Genomic DNA, 15,054 nt, shown 5'->3' on the forward strand with positions numbered 1-15,054 from the left:
CAATTTTGTGTACTACTTTTGTCAAAGGAGCTTGATCCACACGTAGGTTGACGCAAATATTGACAAAATTTACAGTGCACGTTTCTTGGAATTTCGAAAAATATCCACATGTTTTTCTTTTTCCGAAAACACGACTTTTAAGAACTTTTGAACCATGAATGTAATATATTTCAAATTATAAGTTACCTTGGTTTATCTTAGTAACTTTGCTTTTACTTCTTCACGAATATTTTTTATGTGTGAATATATTAGAATGTTTGCCAAATGAATTGTGCCTTACTTACTTACTGGCTTTTAAGGAACTCGGAGGTTCATTGCCGCCCTCACATAAGCCCGCCATTGGTCCCCATCCTGAGCAAGATTAATCCAGTCTCTACCATAATATCCCACCTCCCTCAAATCCATTTTAATATTATCATCCCATCTACGTCTCGGCCTCCCCAAAGGTCTTTTTCCCTCCGGCCTCCCAACTATCACTCTATATGCATTTCTGGATTCGCCCATACGTGCTACATGTCCTGCCCATCTCAAACGTCTGGATTTTATGTTCCTAATTATGTCAGGTGAAGTATAAAATGCGTGCAGCTCTGCGTTGTGTAACTTTCTCCATTCTCCTGTAACTTCGTCCCTTTTAGCCCCAAATATTTTCCTAAGAACCTTATTCTCAAATACCTTTAATATGTGTTCCTCTGTTTTATAAATTCTAACTTTCAGATTTTTTGACAGCAGATTAGATGACAAGAGCTTCTCAACCGAATAATAACACGCATTTCCCATATTTATTTTGCGTTTAATTTCTTCCCGAGTGTTGTTTATATTTGTTATTGTTGCTCCAAGATATTTGTATTTTTTCACCTCTTCGAAAGATAAATGTCCAATTTTTATATTTCCATTTCGTAGAATATTCTGGTCATGAGACATAATCATATACTTCGTCTTTTCGGGGTTTACTTCCAAACCTATCGCTTTACTTGCTTCAAGTAAAATTTCCGTGTTTTCCCTAATCGTTTGTGGATTTTCTCCTAACATATTCACGTCATCCGCATAGACAAAAAGCTAATGTAACCCGTTCAATTCCAAACCCTCTGTGTTATCGTGAACTTTCCTGATAGTATATTGTAGAGCGAAGTTGTAAAAAGGAAAGGTGATAGTGCATCTCCCTGCTTGAGCCCGCAGTGAATTGGAAAAGCATCAGATAGAAGCTGGCCTATACGGACTCTGCTGTAAGTTTCATTGAGACACATTTTAATTAATCGATCTAGTTTCTTGGGAATACCAAATTCAATAAGAATGTTATATAAAGCTTCTCTCTTAACCGAATCATGTGCCTTTTTTAAATCTATAAATAACTGATGTACTGTACCTTTATACTCCCATTTTTTCCTCCAATATCTGTCGACTACAGAAATTCTGATCAATAGTTGATCTATTACGCCTACAACCACACTGATGGTCCCCACTAATTTCATCTACATATGGAGTTAATCTTGTCAGAAGAATATTGGACAAAATTTTGTACGTCGTCAACAAAGGTGATATTCCTCGAAAGTTACCACAGTTAGTCTTGTCCTCTTTCTTAAAGATAGGTACGATAATGGACTCCTTCCATTGTTCTGGTACAATTTCCTTTTCCCAAATAGCAAGTACAAGCTTATAAATTTCATTAAATAATGCGCTTCCACCCTCTCGTATTAATTCTGCTGGAATTTGATCGATACCTGGAAACTTGTACTTTTTCAGATTTTCTATCGCAATTTCGACTTCAGAAAGTTTGGGTTCAGGCATAAATGGCTCAGCAGTTTGTATTTCAATTTCGTCCCGATCATTTCTATTTGGCCTATGTATATTTAGTAGTTGTCCAAAATAGTTTTTCCATCTGTTCAGGATTGAATGAGCGTCTGCAAGGAAGTCACCATTCTCATCCTTGATCACGTTTACCCTTGCCGGATATCCATTCTTGAATTCCTTTATGCCCTTATATAAATCTCTAGTGTTTTTATTTTTAATATTTGTTTCTACCTCATTCAGTTTTTCCTTCAAGTAGGCTAATTTCTCTTTATTCCTAAGTGTACGACTTGCTTCTCGTCTTTCATCGAAATAATTATCTCTATTCGCCTCAACTGGATTCTGTAAGAAATTGAATTTTGCCTGTTTCCTTCTTAAGTGATTGATATGACTTAATACAATACTACAAGTATACAATACTACAAGTACTTGTATAAAATGTATTTATTATATGCAGTAACGTGCCTTCTAAGTACTGAAGTATCTAACTTCATAAGACCAGGTGTGTATTATACCTGGCTCAGTAGCGAATTAAAATGAAGTATAATAATAATAATAATAATAATAATAATAATAATAATAATAATAATAATAATAACAATAATAATAATAATAATAATAATAATAATAATAATAATTACTTACTTGCAAATGGGTTTTACAGAACCCAGAGGTTCATTGCCGCCCTCGCATAAGCCCGCCATCGGTCCCTATCCTGAGCAAGATTAATCTCGTCTCTACCATCATATTCCACCTCACTCAAATCCATTTTAGTATTATACTCCCATCTACGTCTCGCCCTCCCCAAAGGTAGTAGGCCTAATAATAATAATAATAATAATAATAATAATAATAATAATAATAATAATAATAATAATAAGAATATTAATAATAATAGATAGAGTGTTAGAGTGTTAGTTGGGAGGCCGGAGGGAAAAAGACCTTTAGGGAGGCCGAAACGTAGATGGGAAGATAATATTAAAATGGATTTGAGGGAGGTGGGATATGATGATAGCGAATGGATTAATTTTGCTCAGGATAGGGACCAATGGCGGGCTTATGTGAGGGCGGCAATGAACCTCCGGGTTCCTTAAAAGCCAGTAAGTATGTAAGTAAGTAAGTAAGTAATTATGTAAGTAAGTAGGTAATAATAATAATAATAATAATAATAATAATAATAATTACTTATTTGCAAATGGCTTTTACAGAACACGGAGGTTCATTGCCGCCCTCACATAAGATCGCTATCGGTGCGTATCCTGAGCAAGATTAATCCAGTCTCTATCATCATATCCCACCTCCCTCAAATGCATTTTAATATTATGCGTCCATCTACGTCTCGCCCTCCCCAAAGATAGTAGGGCTAATAATAATAATAATAATAATAATAATAATAATAATAATAATAATAATAATACTTACTTACTTGCAAATGGCTTTTACAGAACTCGGAAGTTCTTTGCCGCCCTCACATAAGCCCTCCATCGGTCTCTATCCTGAGCAAGATTAATCCAGTGTCTATCATCATCCCACCTCCCTCAAATCCATTTTAATATTATACTTCCATCTACGTCGCGCCTTCCCCAAAGGTAGTAGTAGTAGTAGTAATAATAATAATAATAATAATAATAATAATAATAATAATTACTTACTTGCAAATGGCTTTTACAGAACCCGGACGTTCATTGCCGCCCTCACATAAGCCCACCATCGGTGCCTATCCTGAGCAAGATTAATCCAGTGTCTATCGTTACATCCCACCTCCCTCAAATCCATTTTAGTATTATACTCCCATCTACGTCTCGCCCTCTCCAAAGGTAGTAGGCCTAATAATAATAATAATAATAATAATAATAATAATAATAATAATAATAATAATATAGCTTCAAAATTCCTGTAATAAAAATGTACAATCCCAGAAACAAAATTTAGGCTATCTGTATTTTCCAAGTTCCAGTTACAACATACTGAGCATGCACAGTATGTTATAATTGGAACTTGGAAAATACAGGTGACCCAAATGTTGACATAGGGAGCCTGCAAAAGAAACTGACAGAACCGAATAAACATCCAGAAACAACCGAAGACACGGAAAAGATTCGTATGTTTTCTTGACCTCTGCACTAGAATGAGGTGGTGTGTTCGGCACCACGCTCCGAGTCCACACCTGTGGAGTAACGGTCAGCGCGTCTGGCCGCGAAACCAGGTAGCCCAGGTTTGAATCCCGGTCGGGGCAAGTTACCTGGTTGAGGTTTTTTCCGGGGTTTTCCCTCAACGCAATACGAGCAGATGCCGGGTAACTTTCGGTGCTGGACCCCGGAGTCATTTCACCGGCATTATCATCTTCATTTCATTCAGACGCTAAATAACCTAGATGTTGATAAAGCGTCGTAAAATAACCCAATATAATAATAATAATAATAACCACGCTCCGACCGCTTTTAATGCCGGGAAAGGCGCGGAACTCAATTTGACAAGAGGCTGAATGGACTAGGGGCTGTTCTGGAATACATATTACTGAGGCCGTTTATTCACAGACAGCCATCTTAATAATCGTGTAGCTGAAGGTAGACTGAAAACGAATCTACTACGTCACTCGTCATTCTTTGTGTCCCGCGTTAAGTTCGACATTATCCTCGAGGGTGTTAACACGTTGTGTTTGTATCAACAGTGTGTGATGCTGAGTGTAGCGTACAGAAGGTTGTTTAAATTATCTTCCCTCCCAATTTCGCCCGCGACCTCTGTCTGTTATATCTACCTCAGTGAACATTGGAAAGGGACGTCAACATCATGCATGTTTTTATTAATCCATATTTTCCACGATGGGCAATTGCTGGCTTCCCCTGAGAGTTAGAGTTGAGTGTGGAACAGTGCAAGAGCTTGTTTTTTTCCTGTCTCCTCTCCGTGTTAAAACGTTTTGTTTAGTTTGTATATAAAAACGCAACCTAGGGAAGGCAGGGTAGAATTTTTCCTCCAATTGCTTGCCGCCAAGTAGCGCTTGTGTGGTTTTAAGAACGCGCCCCTGTTCGCAGTTATTTCAACTCTTTCCAGAGTGAAAGATGCTTTCAAAACACACGTGTGACGTATGTGGACTAGGTGTCTCGAGGCTTACAATTATGACGCTTATGGATGTAGCGAAGGTAGAACTCTTTAGTCGTCAGAGATCGAATTGTTAGCAAGCGTGCTTTCTTAGATTCGCAGAGTTGAAATCTGGGCGAGATTTGGATTTTTAAGGCAGATAAGATCCTTAGTTGCAAGAAGAAGAAGTAAAGTTGACCTGTGTTACAGATTTCTTCTTCACGCTTTGAGCAATACCGTATGTCTTCAGATGATACAGTGTCTATCAGTCTTATTCGTACAGGTGAAAATATGTAACAACTTTGATGATGAAAGACACATGAAATGAAAGTATTATATTTCTCTTTGAAAATTCTGTTCAGTAGCATTATGAATACAAATAAAACAAAAAAATAAATTCTATATGTACCGTAAACTATAAATAAACAAAATTTAACAAAATATATAATTTCTCTACCTGTCATTTATATTCGTACACTTAGTAACAAAATTAAATAACTATATAGAAATAACATGAACAATTACGTTCTAATACCTGGTTGCATATCCTCTGGCTTTGATCACTGCCTGGCACCTTCTCTGCATGGAATTTACCAATGTTTTACATTGCTGCGGAGTGAACTGTCGCCATTCTTCTAGCACAACAGTTTTGAGGTGTTCTTTGGACGAAACTGTATTTTTATGTACATTTTCCTTAAGTCTGGACCACAAATGCTCGATAGGATTCAGATCGGGTGATTGAGGAGGAGTATGGAGTTGTTTGAGAACGTTCCACATCAACCAGTGTTTGTTCATTTCGGCCGTATGTTTGCTGTCGCTGTCTTGTTGGAAAATGTAGACAGGCGGCAAACCCATTTTTATTGCACTTTCCTTGACATTATTTTTCAAGATGTTGTTGTAGACCACTTTGTCCATAATTCCATCAATGAAGTCGATGTTACCCCCGCCTTTCGAGGACATACAGACCCAAATCATTATGGAGCCACCTCTATGTTTCACAGTGGGAAGAGTGTTATCTACTTTATCGGCCTCATTCTTCTTCCTCCACACACTATGGACACCATCGGATCCGAAAAGATTAATCTTGATCTCATCCGACCAAATAACACTGTCCCAAAATTCTTGTTCCTTATTTATATGAGCTTTAGCAAATTTAATTCTTAAAGCTCGATTTTTCCTATTTACGAAGGGCCTTTTTCTTATCCTTCTACCATGAAATCCATATTTATATAGGACACGTCGCACCGTTGATTCACTAACAGTCTTCCTTGTGGTTTTCGTCACGAGAGGACGTAGTTTCGGCACACTTAACCGTGGATTCGATTTTATCTGTCTTATTATAAAACGTTCTTCCCTCTCATTTAGTATTTTTTCTTTTGGTTTCCTCTTCTGATTTGCAGTAGATCCACGGTATTTGAATTTATTAATCACGTATTGTTCCGTGGAATGGCTTTTATTTACTGTATCGCCTATTTTCCTTAAATAATAACCTTTAAGAGCCAGTCTAACTATCGCCTCCTTCAGCTCGGCACTGAGTTCCTTCGACTTGCCCATTTTGAACAGGACTGACTGCTGAAGCAAAACAAACCCTAGAGCACGCGGTAATGCACACTCGCTGTTACCATTAAGGCACGGCACCCCCGAATAAGTCAACATTACTCAAGTGTACGAATATAAATGACATACAGTTTTACTTTCAAAGTAATGTTTTTATTAATATTTTTGTTATTTAGGGCTTAAAATTAAAACTGGTTGTAAATTAACTTTCTAAGAAATGGATTTTAAAGCATGGTACACTGCTATTAGTATATGAATATCTTTATTTTCTACATAAGGTTGTATTATTGGGTTAAATAGATATGTACGAATAAGAATGATAGACACTGTATGTCATTGGTCCGCTCATCTCTTGTTTGATCTACCAATTCTTCTTTCATATTATATTCTAGTGTGTTTCATATTGTGTCCTATATAGTAGCCTACTATTTTTTTTTATTAATTCTTTCTAACGTGTAATAAAAGTCACTTGTAAAATGGGGAAATCAATATTACAGTACAACCTCAAGTATCTGTTTTAATTTATTTTATTTTTATTTTATTGGGTTATTTTACGACGCTGTATCAACATCTAGGTTATTTAGCGTCTGAATGATATGAAGGTGATAATGCCGGTGAAATGAGTCCGGGGTCCAGCACCGAAAGTTACCCAGCATTTGCTCGTATTGGGTTGAGGGAAAACCCGGGAAAAAACCTCAACCAGGTAACTTGCCCCGACCGGGATTCGAACCCGGGCCACCTGGTTTCGCGGCCAGACGCGCTGACCGTTACTCCACAGGTGTGGACATCTGTTTTAATGGACGGGACGCAGTGAACGACAAATGGGGGGAAAAAAAAAATCTGGATATTATTAGTTTTATTGAACTTAAATTCGTTGGCGCAATTGAAGATGCTGTAATAGTAGGTTTCTTTTTTCTACACTTTTCTGTGACTGATATTCTTTTTATTCGGGCAAGAGAGTCAAAATATTTTTATGATAATCCAAAGAGAGTCAAAATATTTAATCAAATTTGACACAGAAACAAAGGAGAACACACCTGTAGAGTAACGGTTAGCGCGTCTGGCCGGGAAACCAGGTGTCCCGGGTTCGATTCCCGGTCGGGGAAAGTTACTTGGTTGAGGTTTTTTCCGGAGTTTTCCCTCAACCCAATATCAGCAAATGCTGGGTAACTATCGGTGGTGGACCTCGGACTCATTTCACCGACATTATCACCTTCATGTCATTCAGACGCTAAATAACCTAAGTTGTTGATTAAGCGTAAAATAACCTTAAAAACGAAAGTTACGCATTCATCGAAGTTACGCTGATTGTGGTAGGCACGATTCAAAATGTAGCGAAGAACCATGTGAGACATTATTGTATACGACTTTTAAAAACGTGCTCTTTTTTAGTGATGGATAATCCGCAAAACTGTTAATCAGGGGGTCGATAATTGAGGTTCTGCTATATTTTCAAATAAATTTAGTACCGGACAAACACAGCAAGGACTACGATAAGGACCACAGCAAAGATCATGGAAAGGGCAAAGATCACGACAAGGATCACAAGAACTACGTTAAAGACCACGATAAGGATTATGGTATGGACCACGACAAACAGCCTGGACGACAACGAATCCAACAAATAGATTCCTTTTTCATTGTGTTTCTTGATAATAAAGTCGATAAGTAAAGTAACTTACAAACGTATCTACCCCTATAGAGAAACGGTTGACATGTCTGACTATAAAACGAGCGGGCTCGCCTTCAAATCCTGTTTGAGACAAGTTACCTAGTTGGATTTTTTCCCGAGGTCTTCCCACTAAACCATTTGAAGCAGGATTGTTAGGCAAACTTTTGGCGCTTAGCCTCGGGCTCATTTCGTCTTTATAAATTTCAAGTTCATCTATATCTTTCAATAGTTTCAGGTCGACAGAGGATGTAGTACTGTGACTTTAATAAAAATGACATCGAGTTGAGGAAGTTACAGAAGTCCCAGGGGGACGGAAGGGCTTTCGTAGCGGACTCCGTCAGAACTTTGTGATGTGTAGGTAAATCGATAGATAGCACCAAACATTGAATCACGATACTTACAGAATGCGGTCCTACGGACTTAAAACTATCATCCAGCACAATGAGCCTCAGGCTGCGGCGCAAGCTTTCGAGCCCTCCTCCGTAATAAAAAAAAAATTCAGAAATGTTGGATGTCACGGGATATTTTAAAATTGTATCTCTTTTTACTTACACTTTAATCAGGAAAAATGAAAGTTATCCACATTTCCGAATGTATATTACTAGTTACTTACTTACTGGCTTTTAAGGAATCCGGAGGTTCATTGCCGCCCTCACATAAGCCCGCCATTGGTCCCTATCCTGAGAAAAATTAATCCATTCTCTATCATCATATCCCACCTCCCTCAAATCCATTTTAATATTATCTTCCCATCTACGTCTCGGCCTCCCTAAAGGTCTTTTTCCCTCCGGCCTCCCAGCTAACACTCTATATGCATTTCTGGATTCACCCATACGTGCTACATGCCCTGCCCATCTCAAACGTCTGGATTTAATGTTCGTAATTATGTCAGGTGAAGAATACAATGCGTGCAGTTCTGTGTTGTGTAACTTTCTCCATTCTCCTGTAACTTCATCCCTCTTAACCCTAGATATTTTCCTAAGCACCTTATTCTCAAACACCCTTAACCTATGTTCTTCTCTCAAAGTGAGAGTCCAAGTTTCACAACCATACAGAACAACCGGTAAAATAACTGTTTTATAAATTCTAACTTTCAGATTTTTCGACAGCAGACTGGATGATAAAAGTTTCTCAACCGAATAATAATAGGCATTTCCCATATTTATTCTGTGTTTAATTTCCTCCCGAGTATCATTTATATTTTTTACTGTTGCTCCCAGATATTTGAACTTCTCCACCTCTTCAAAAGATAAATTTGTATATTACTAGTTTGTATCGAATTTCCCATTCTTAAAACGGAGAGCAAAATCCATGCACATTCGCTTTGTATCACATTCTTAAGGTCTTGAACGACGTGTCTCATCTACGTAAATAAATCTACTGTTACAGCTCTCCGAGCTGTTGAATCTGACATGTAATATCTAGGAGAGACACTCTTCCTCTAGGGACTGTTAATATGTATATGGAGAAACGGGAAGAAAAACTCACCCCTTCGTGAAGGGTAGTACCTACACAAGGGAATATTCTAAGTTGTAACTCTACGTGTCCCGGAAGAGATATGATTAAACCAGATCGTTGACTAGCCAGATGAGAGCACATTGTGAGACTCCGAAACTGGCTCACTGGGTTACAGAAAATCATTATTAATTATTTTACCTCTGATTGAGGTATGGCTGATATGTAGGCTACATCTATTATCAGGCAGTACATGTCACTGGATGATATATTATGTCAGAGGAAGAACAATTGTTTGTATGCATATGAAGTCTGATTAGTGAAATATATTACTAGTCAGCGATGTATGCAATGGAGACATGCTCGGTAGAATGAAGTGCAACAACTATGAAAGATCTGTAAGAGGAAAGAGAAACTTGGTTGAAGCGACAAAACGAAATATTTAGAAGTGATTTGACGTTTATTTTAAAAGTAATTGTGTTATTAAGTTGGCAGTATCGCTTTCTATATTATTATTATTATTATTATTATTATTATTATTATTATTATTATTATTATTATTATTATTGATTGTAACATCAATAATAATAATAATAATAATAATAATAATAATAATAGTAATAATAATAATAATAGGTTTGGAAGTAAATCCCGAAAAGACAAAGTATAATGATTGTCTCGTGACGAGAATATTGTACGAAATGGAAATATAAAAATTGGAAATTTATCTTTTGAAGAGTTGGAGAAGTTCAAATATCTTGGAGCAACAGTAACAAATATAAATGATACTCGGGAGGAAATTAAACACAGAATAAATATGGGACATGCCTATTATTATTCGGTTGAGAAGCTTTTATCATCCAGTCTGCTGCCAAAAAATCTGAAAGTTAGAATTTATAAAACAGTTATATTACCGGTTGTTCTTTATGGTTGTGAAACTTGGACTCTCACTTTGAGAATAAGGTGCTTAGGAAAATATCTGGGGCTAAGAGGGATGAAGTTACAGGAGAATGAAGAAAGTTACACAACACAGAACTGCACGCATTGTATTCTTCACCTGATATAATTACGAACATTAAATCCAGACGTTTGAGATGGGCAGGGCATGTAGCACGTATGGGCGAATCCAGAAATGCATATAGAGTGTTAGTTGGGAGACCGGAGAGAAAAAGACCTTTTGGGAGGCCGAGACGTAGATGGGAAGATAATATTAAAATGGACTTGAGGGAGGTGGGATATGATGACAGAGACTGAATTAATCTTGCACAGGATAGGGACCGATAGCGGGCTTATGTGAGGGCGGCAATGAACCTCCGGGTTCCTTAAACGCCAGTAAGTAAGTATTGATTGTAACTGGTAGTAAAGCATGGTACATTTTAAATTGATATAGGCTATTGAACCTTAAGGATTGTTATACATTTCTAAAAATACTCACTGTACTTCAGTTTGTTACTTTGATATGATAATCCAGTTGTAATTACGAGGTATTATTAATATATATTTTTGTTACAGGGACCCTAGTCGAAAAGATCCAGAGTCCTTCATTGTGAACGGCGTCCTTTTGTGTCCTCATGGAGGCCTTCTGTATGATCCAGCGAACTCCGATGAATCAAATCCGAGGTAAGGGATACTCCGTGTACACTATATCTGTTTTTATAATATCGAGGACATTATACCGTTATGGGTATCAACAAATTTTGTCTTATTGAAATATTTTTCTGGAACCTATTTACAGTAGCGTGCAAATTAATCCGAACACGATATTTTTTTACATTTTCTGTTATTGTTGGCCTCACAGCTGCTCATACCATAGTACGTGTAATTCCATTGTTGAAGGTCTGTCGTTATTATTATTTTTATAATATGTGACATTTTGCCTGTCGTTTTGTACTTATAAGGATTTCAGTTGTGTTGAAGACTTAATACTGCAATCCTGTGTAGCCTACATTCTGTCGTCTTCACAAATGGATACAACTCCACGAAAGCGGTCTAAAATTATAAGATTAGCAGAACATTCTTCTATGACACAGAGGCAAATTGCTGCAGAATGTCACATCGGTTTGGCTACTGTTAATTCGATGATAAAACGATACAGGGAGACTGGATCCATCACACCCCAGAAAAAAGGAAACTGTGGCCGGAAAAGGAAGACCTCACCTGCAGATGATCGTTTAATTGTCAGGAAAAGTAAATTAAATCCTAGACTAACTGCTGTCGACTTTACCCGCGAGTTAATGGCTACCACTGGGGCGAATAATCACGTCACAACAGTGCGGCGTAGGCTTTTGGAAGCTGGACGAAGGGCTCGTAAGCCTATTAAGAAGCAACAGTGCTAACCCCTGTTATGTGCAAAAAACGCTTAATGTGGGCAAAATTACATCAACACTGGACAGTGAATGACTGGAAGAATGTACTTTTCTCCGATGAGTCTCATTTCGAGGTCCACGGCCACCATGTTTCTTACGTACGGAAAGGATCCGAAAAAGTAACAGCAGCTCATCTCCAACAGGCACTCAAACACCCCCCTAAAGTAATGTTTTGGCGTTTTTTTACACATGAAGGGCCTGGAGCATTAATTAATATCTATCAAGGGAATGATGAATTCTGACAAATATGTTCACTTATTGGAAACCAGAATCGTACCCCAGCTGCAAAAATCATTTCCGGATGGCAGAGGTGTGTTCCAACAAGACCTGGCACCATGCCATACGTCTCAAACTACAGAATTCTTCAACAAGATGAATATTCAGGTACTCCCCTGGCCAGGCAACTCACCCGACATCAACCCCATTGAGAACTTGTGGTAAATTTGCAAAACAGGAATACAAAAAATTGATTGTTCTACAAAGGAGAAGATGATTTCTGCCCTCATTGGTGTATGGTTTTGCGATGAAGAAATGAAGAATATTTGTGGGAAATTAGTGGAATCTATGCCATATCGTCTCAGAGCTGTTATTAGGAACAAGGGAGGCCACATAGATTACTGAGGTATGCCTTAGATCCTTTTTTTTATCCCGTTTGAGTGTTTTTGCATAAGTAATTACGTTGTTCGGATTAATTTGCACGCTACTGTATGTTTGAAAACAGTCGTTTGAGAATTACAATGGACGTGAAGAAGAATCAGAGAAAGTACCTTGTTATGTAGACAAGGATAGGAAAAATCATTCCATATTTATACGGCTCGAATGTAAACTTGTAGTTTTGTTGATACGCCCTTCTGGCATGATACCCTCGAATATGTACAGGGACATCATTTTATTTTTACTTCAAATTTTATTGTACCTGAGTTTTTGAATGTACTTCACTCCCACCCCTTCTACTAATGAAGTTCCAACTGTCCTCCACACAGAACCAAAGCCGCATATAGTAAGCATTACTGAGTTAGTGAGTATAGTACGTTCCAGAAATATGTTCACGTTTTCCAGTAACGAAAGAGGTTTCAATATTGAATCATGTTTTCGCACAGGTACTGTCGTCCGTTTGCCTACGTCGCATCCCGATTTCCCTCACCTGCTTCTGCTCGCCCCTCTATAAAGGCTAGTGGCTGGGCTGTCTTAGCTCTTTTTGAAAACATTAATTTCTGTTAGGAATTGGACGTCTACGTAATATTATACAACTGTTTATTATTGTCATACTCCAAAGCAGCTATTCTATCAATCGTCTCTAAACACACACCTTCATCTCAAACAGCAGAAATAAATAAAATGCTCTCTCAATTAATATCACTCAATAAAAGAATTGTATTCCAATGGATACCATCCCATTGTGGAATCCTGGGAAACGAGAATGCGGATGCTTTAGCAAAGAAGGGCAGCACTGCTACTTACAGACCTGTTACTAAATCTACGTATTACTCTGTGAAGAGATTTATTAAATCTACATACTTAGACTTCAACAAACAAAATTTGATAACTCAATCCCAAGGGGAAAAATGGAACTCTCTGCATCAAAATCCACAGTTAATTCCCGATTTACCACGAAACTCGTCTGTAGCTGCATTTAGATTGGCAACAGGCCATGATTGTTTGGCCAAACACCTGCATAGAATTGGAATATATCAGTCCCCTAACTGCCCATTGTGCAACTCAAACCAAGAAATGGATTCGGAACACCTCAAAATCTGTGCTTCAGTCATGATAATATCTTTGAAAAATATTGGAGTGCAAGAGGTGAAATGACTTTATTGTCAAACGCCTGGCATTAGTAAACAACAACTGCTTAAAATAACTTAAATAAAAGTGCCTCGTTAAGTAATTAACTGTCACGTGATTCCCCCCCCCCTTCTATGTCCCTGCGACAAAATCACTTGGACGGACAGTAGATAGCATGTCTGAGTAATTTTATCTTTTCGGATCGGGCAGAAGTGAATATTGAATTTACAGTACGTACCTAAGGTACTCTTTTATAGAGTAGGTACATAATTATTTCAACATGAATTACTAGTACGAAGAACGAAACTGGTAATTGGAATTAGATGCAATAGTCTATAGTGCGGTAATATGCACGAAAGAACTGAAGTTTGTTTCGAAATGAATCGCCACCATTTTTCAAAAATACGTTTAAATATCCATATTATTATTTTCAATTTAACCTCATTCTCTATATTGTACGCTAATGTGCTGTAGAAAGTATAATATATACTGCATAATGAATACGTTCGCATGGATAACTCGGTTCATGAGTAAAAACACTTATTGTTAATGCAGTACTGTATTTTGATTAAACAAAAACCTAATGACAATTATCAAACCCCAAAATTGCAATATTTCCTAGTTTACGTAAATGGATGAACTATTTTCCTACCCTCCTATACCTAGTAAAGTGATTTGTTTGTATTTTACGCCAGTATCATCGAACTCCAGTCGTGGAAGGGGATAGCTAACGGTGTTTCCGGTTCTCGAGCGTTAATCCAAAGGTATAGCCAGGTTAATGTTAAAAATGTTAGTAAAAATAAAATGATGTCCCTTTACAATACATAGACAAGTATTGTTTTGTTTTGCTGTTAGTGTCATAAAAACTATAGATATAATATTTGTTACTCAGTCAAATGACAAATCAATGTAAAATAATGACTTATATTATATGGTCATTAAGTTTTATACATATAAATTACATATTGCAAACGTTTTCGCCCATTCAGGCATCCTCAGGCAAAGTTATACAATGGGTGGTATTAATAAATATGAGGAAGATGAGTTTGCTTCAAATTTTGTGAGCTTCCTCCTTTTCCTATTAATAAAGTTGAGGAAAATGAGCTTGCTCATCAAGAATTTCCTTCACCTTTGAGCAAGGAGTCAGCACGTAATAGTTTCCTCGCATTACTTATTAATAAAACGGAGTTTTGCTTCTTGCTCTGAAGCATTTGCTTCAAAAAACCTGAGGTACCTAAATAGGTAACTCAAGCTTGTAGAGTGAAGCTGTTGTATCGAAATGGCTGAGTTCACGGATATTCAGTGGCCTCAAAAGTTGTATAAGAAGCACAGAGATTCACTTTCGAGAGGTTACAA

The 15,054-nt window shown here is 37.4% G+C and overlaps 1 protein-coding gene across 1 annotated transcript in view; it reads left to right on the forward strand.

Moving 5' to 3' along the window:
- Positions 1-15,054, forward strand: part of LOC138714791 (ubiquitin carboxyl-terminal hydrolase 48-like) — a 675,878-nt gene that overhangs the window by 225,750 nt on the left and 435,074 nt on the right. The window contains exon 15 of the mRNA XM_069846924.1: positions 11,060-11,167. Within this exon, the coding sequence (XP_069703025.1) occupies positions 11,060-11,167 (108 nt within the window). The remainder of the gene's footprint in view (positions 1-11,059; positions 11,168-15,054) is intronic.

Source organism: Periplaneta americana, chromosome 15 (genome assembly GCF_040183065.1).
Source record: "Periplaneta americana isolate PAMFEO1 chromosome 15, P.americana_PAMFEO1_priV1, whole genome shotgun sequence".
NCBI lineage: Eukaryota > Metazoa > Arthropoda > Insecta > Blattodea > Blattidae > Periplaneta > Periplaneta americana.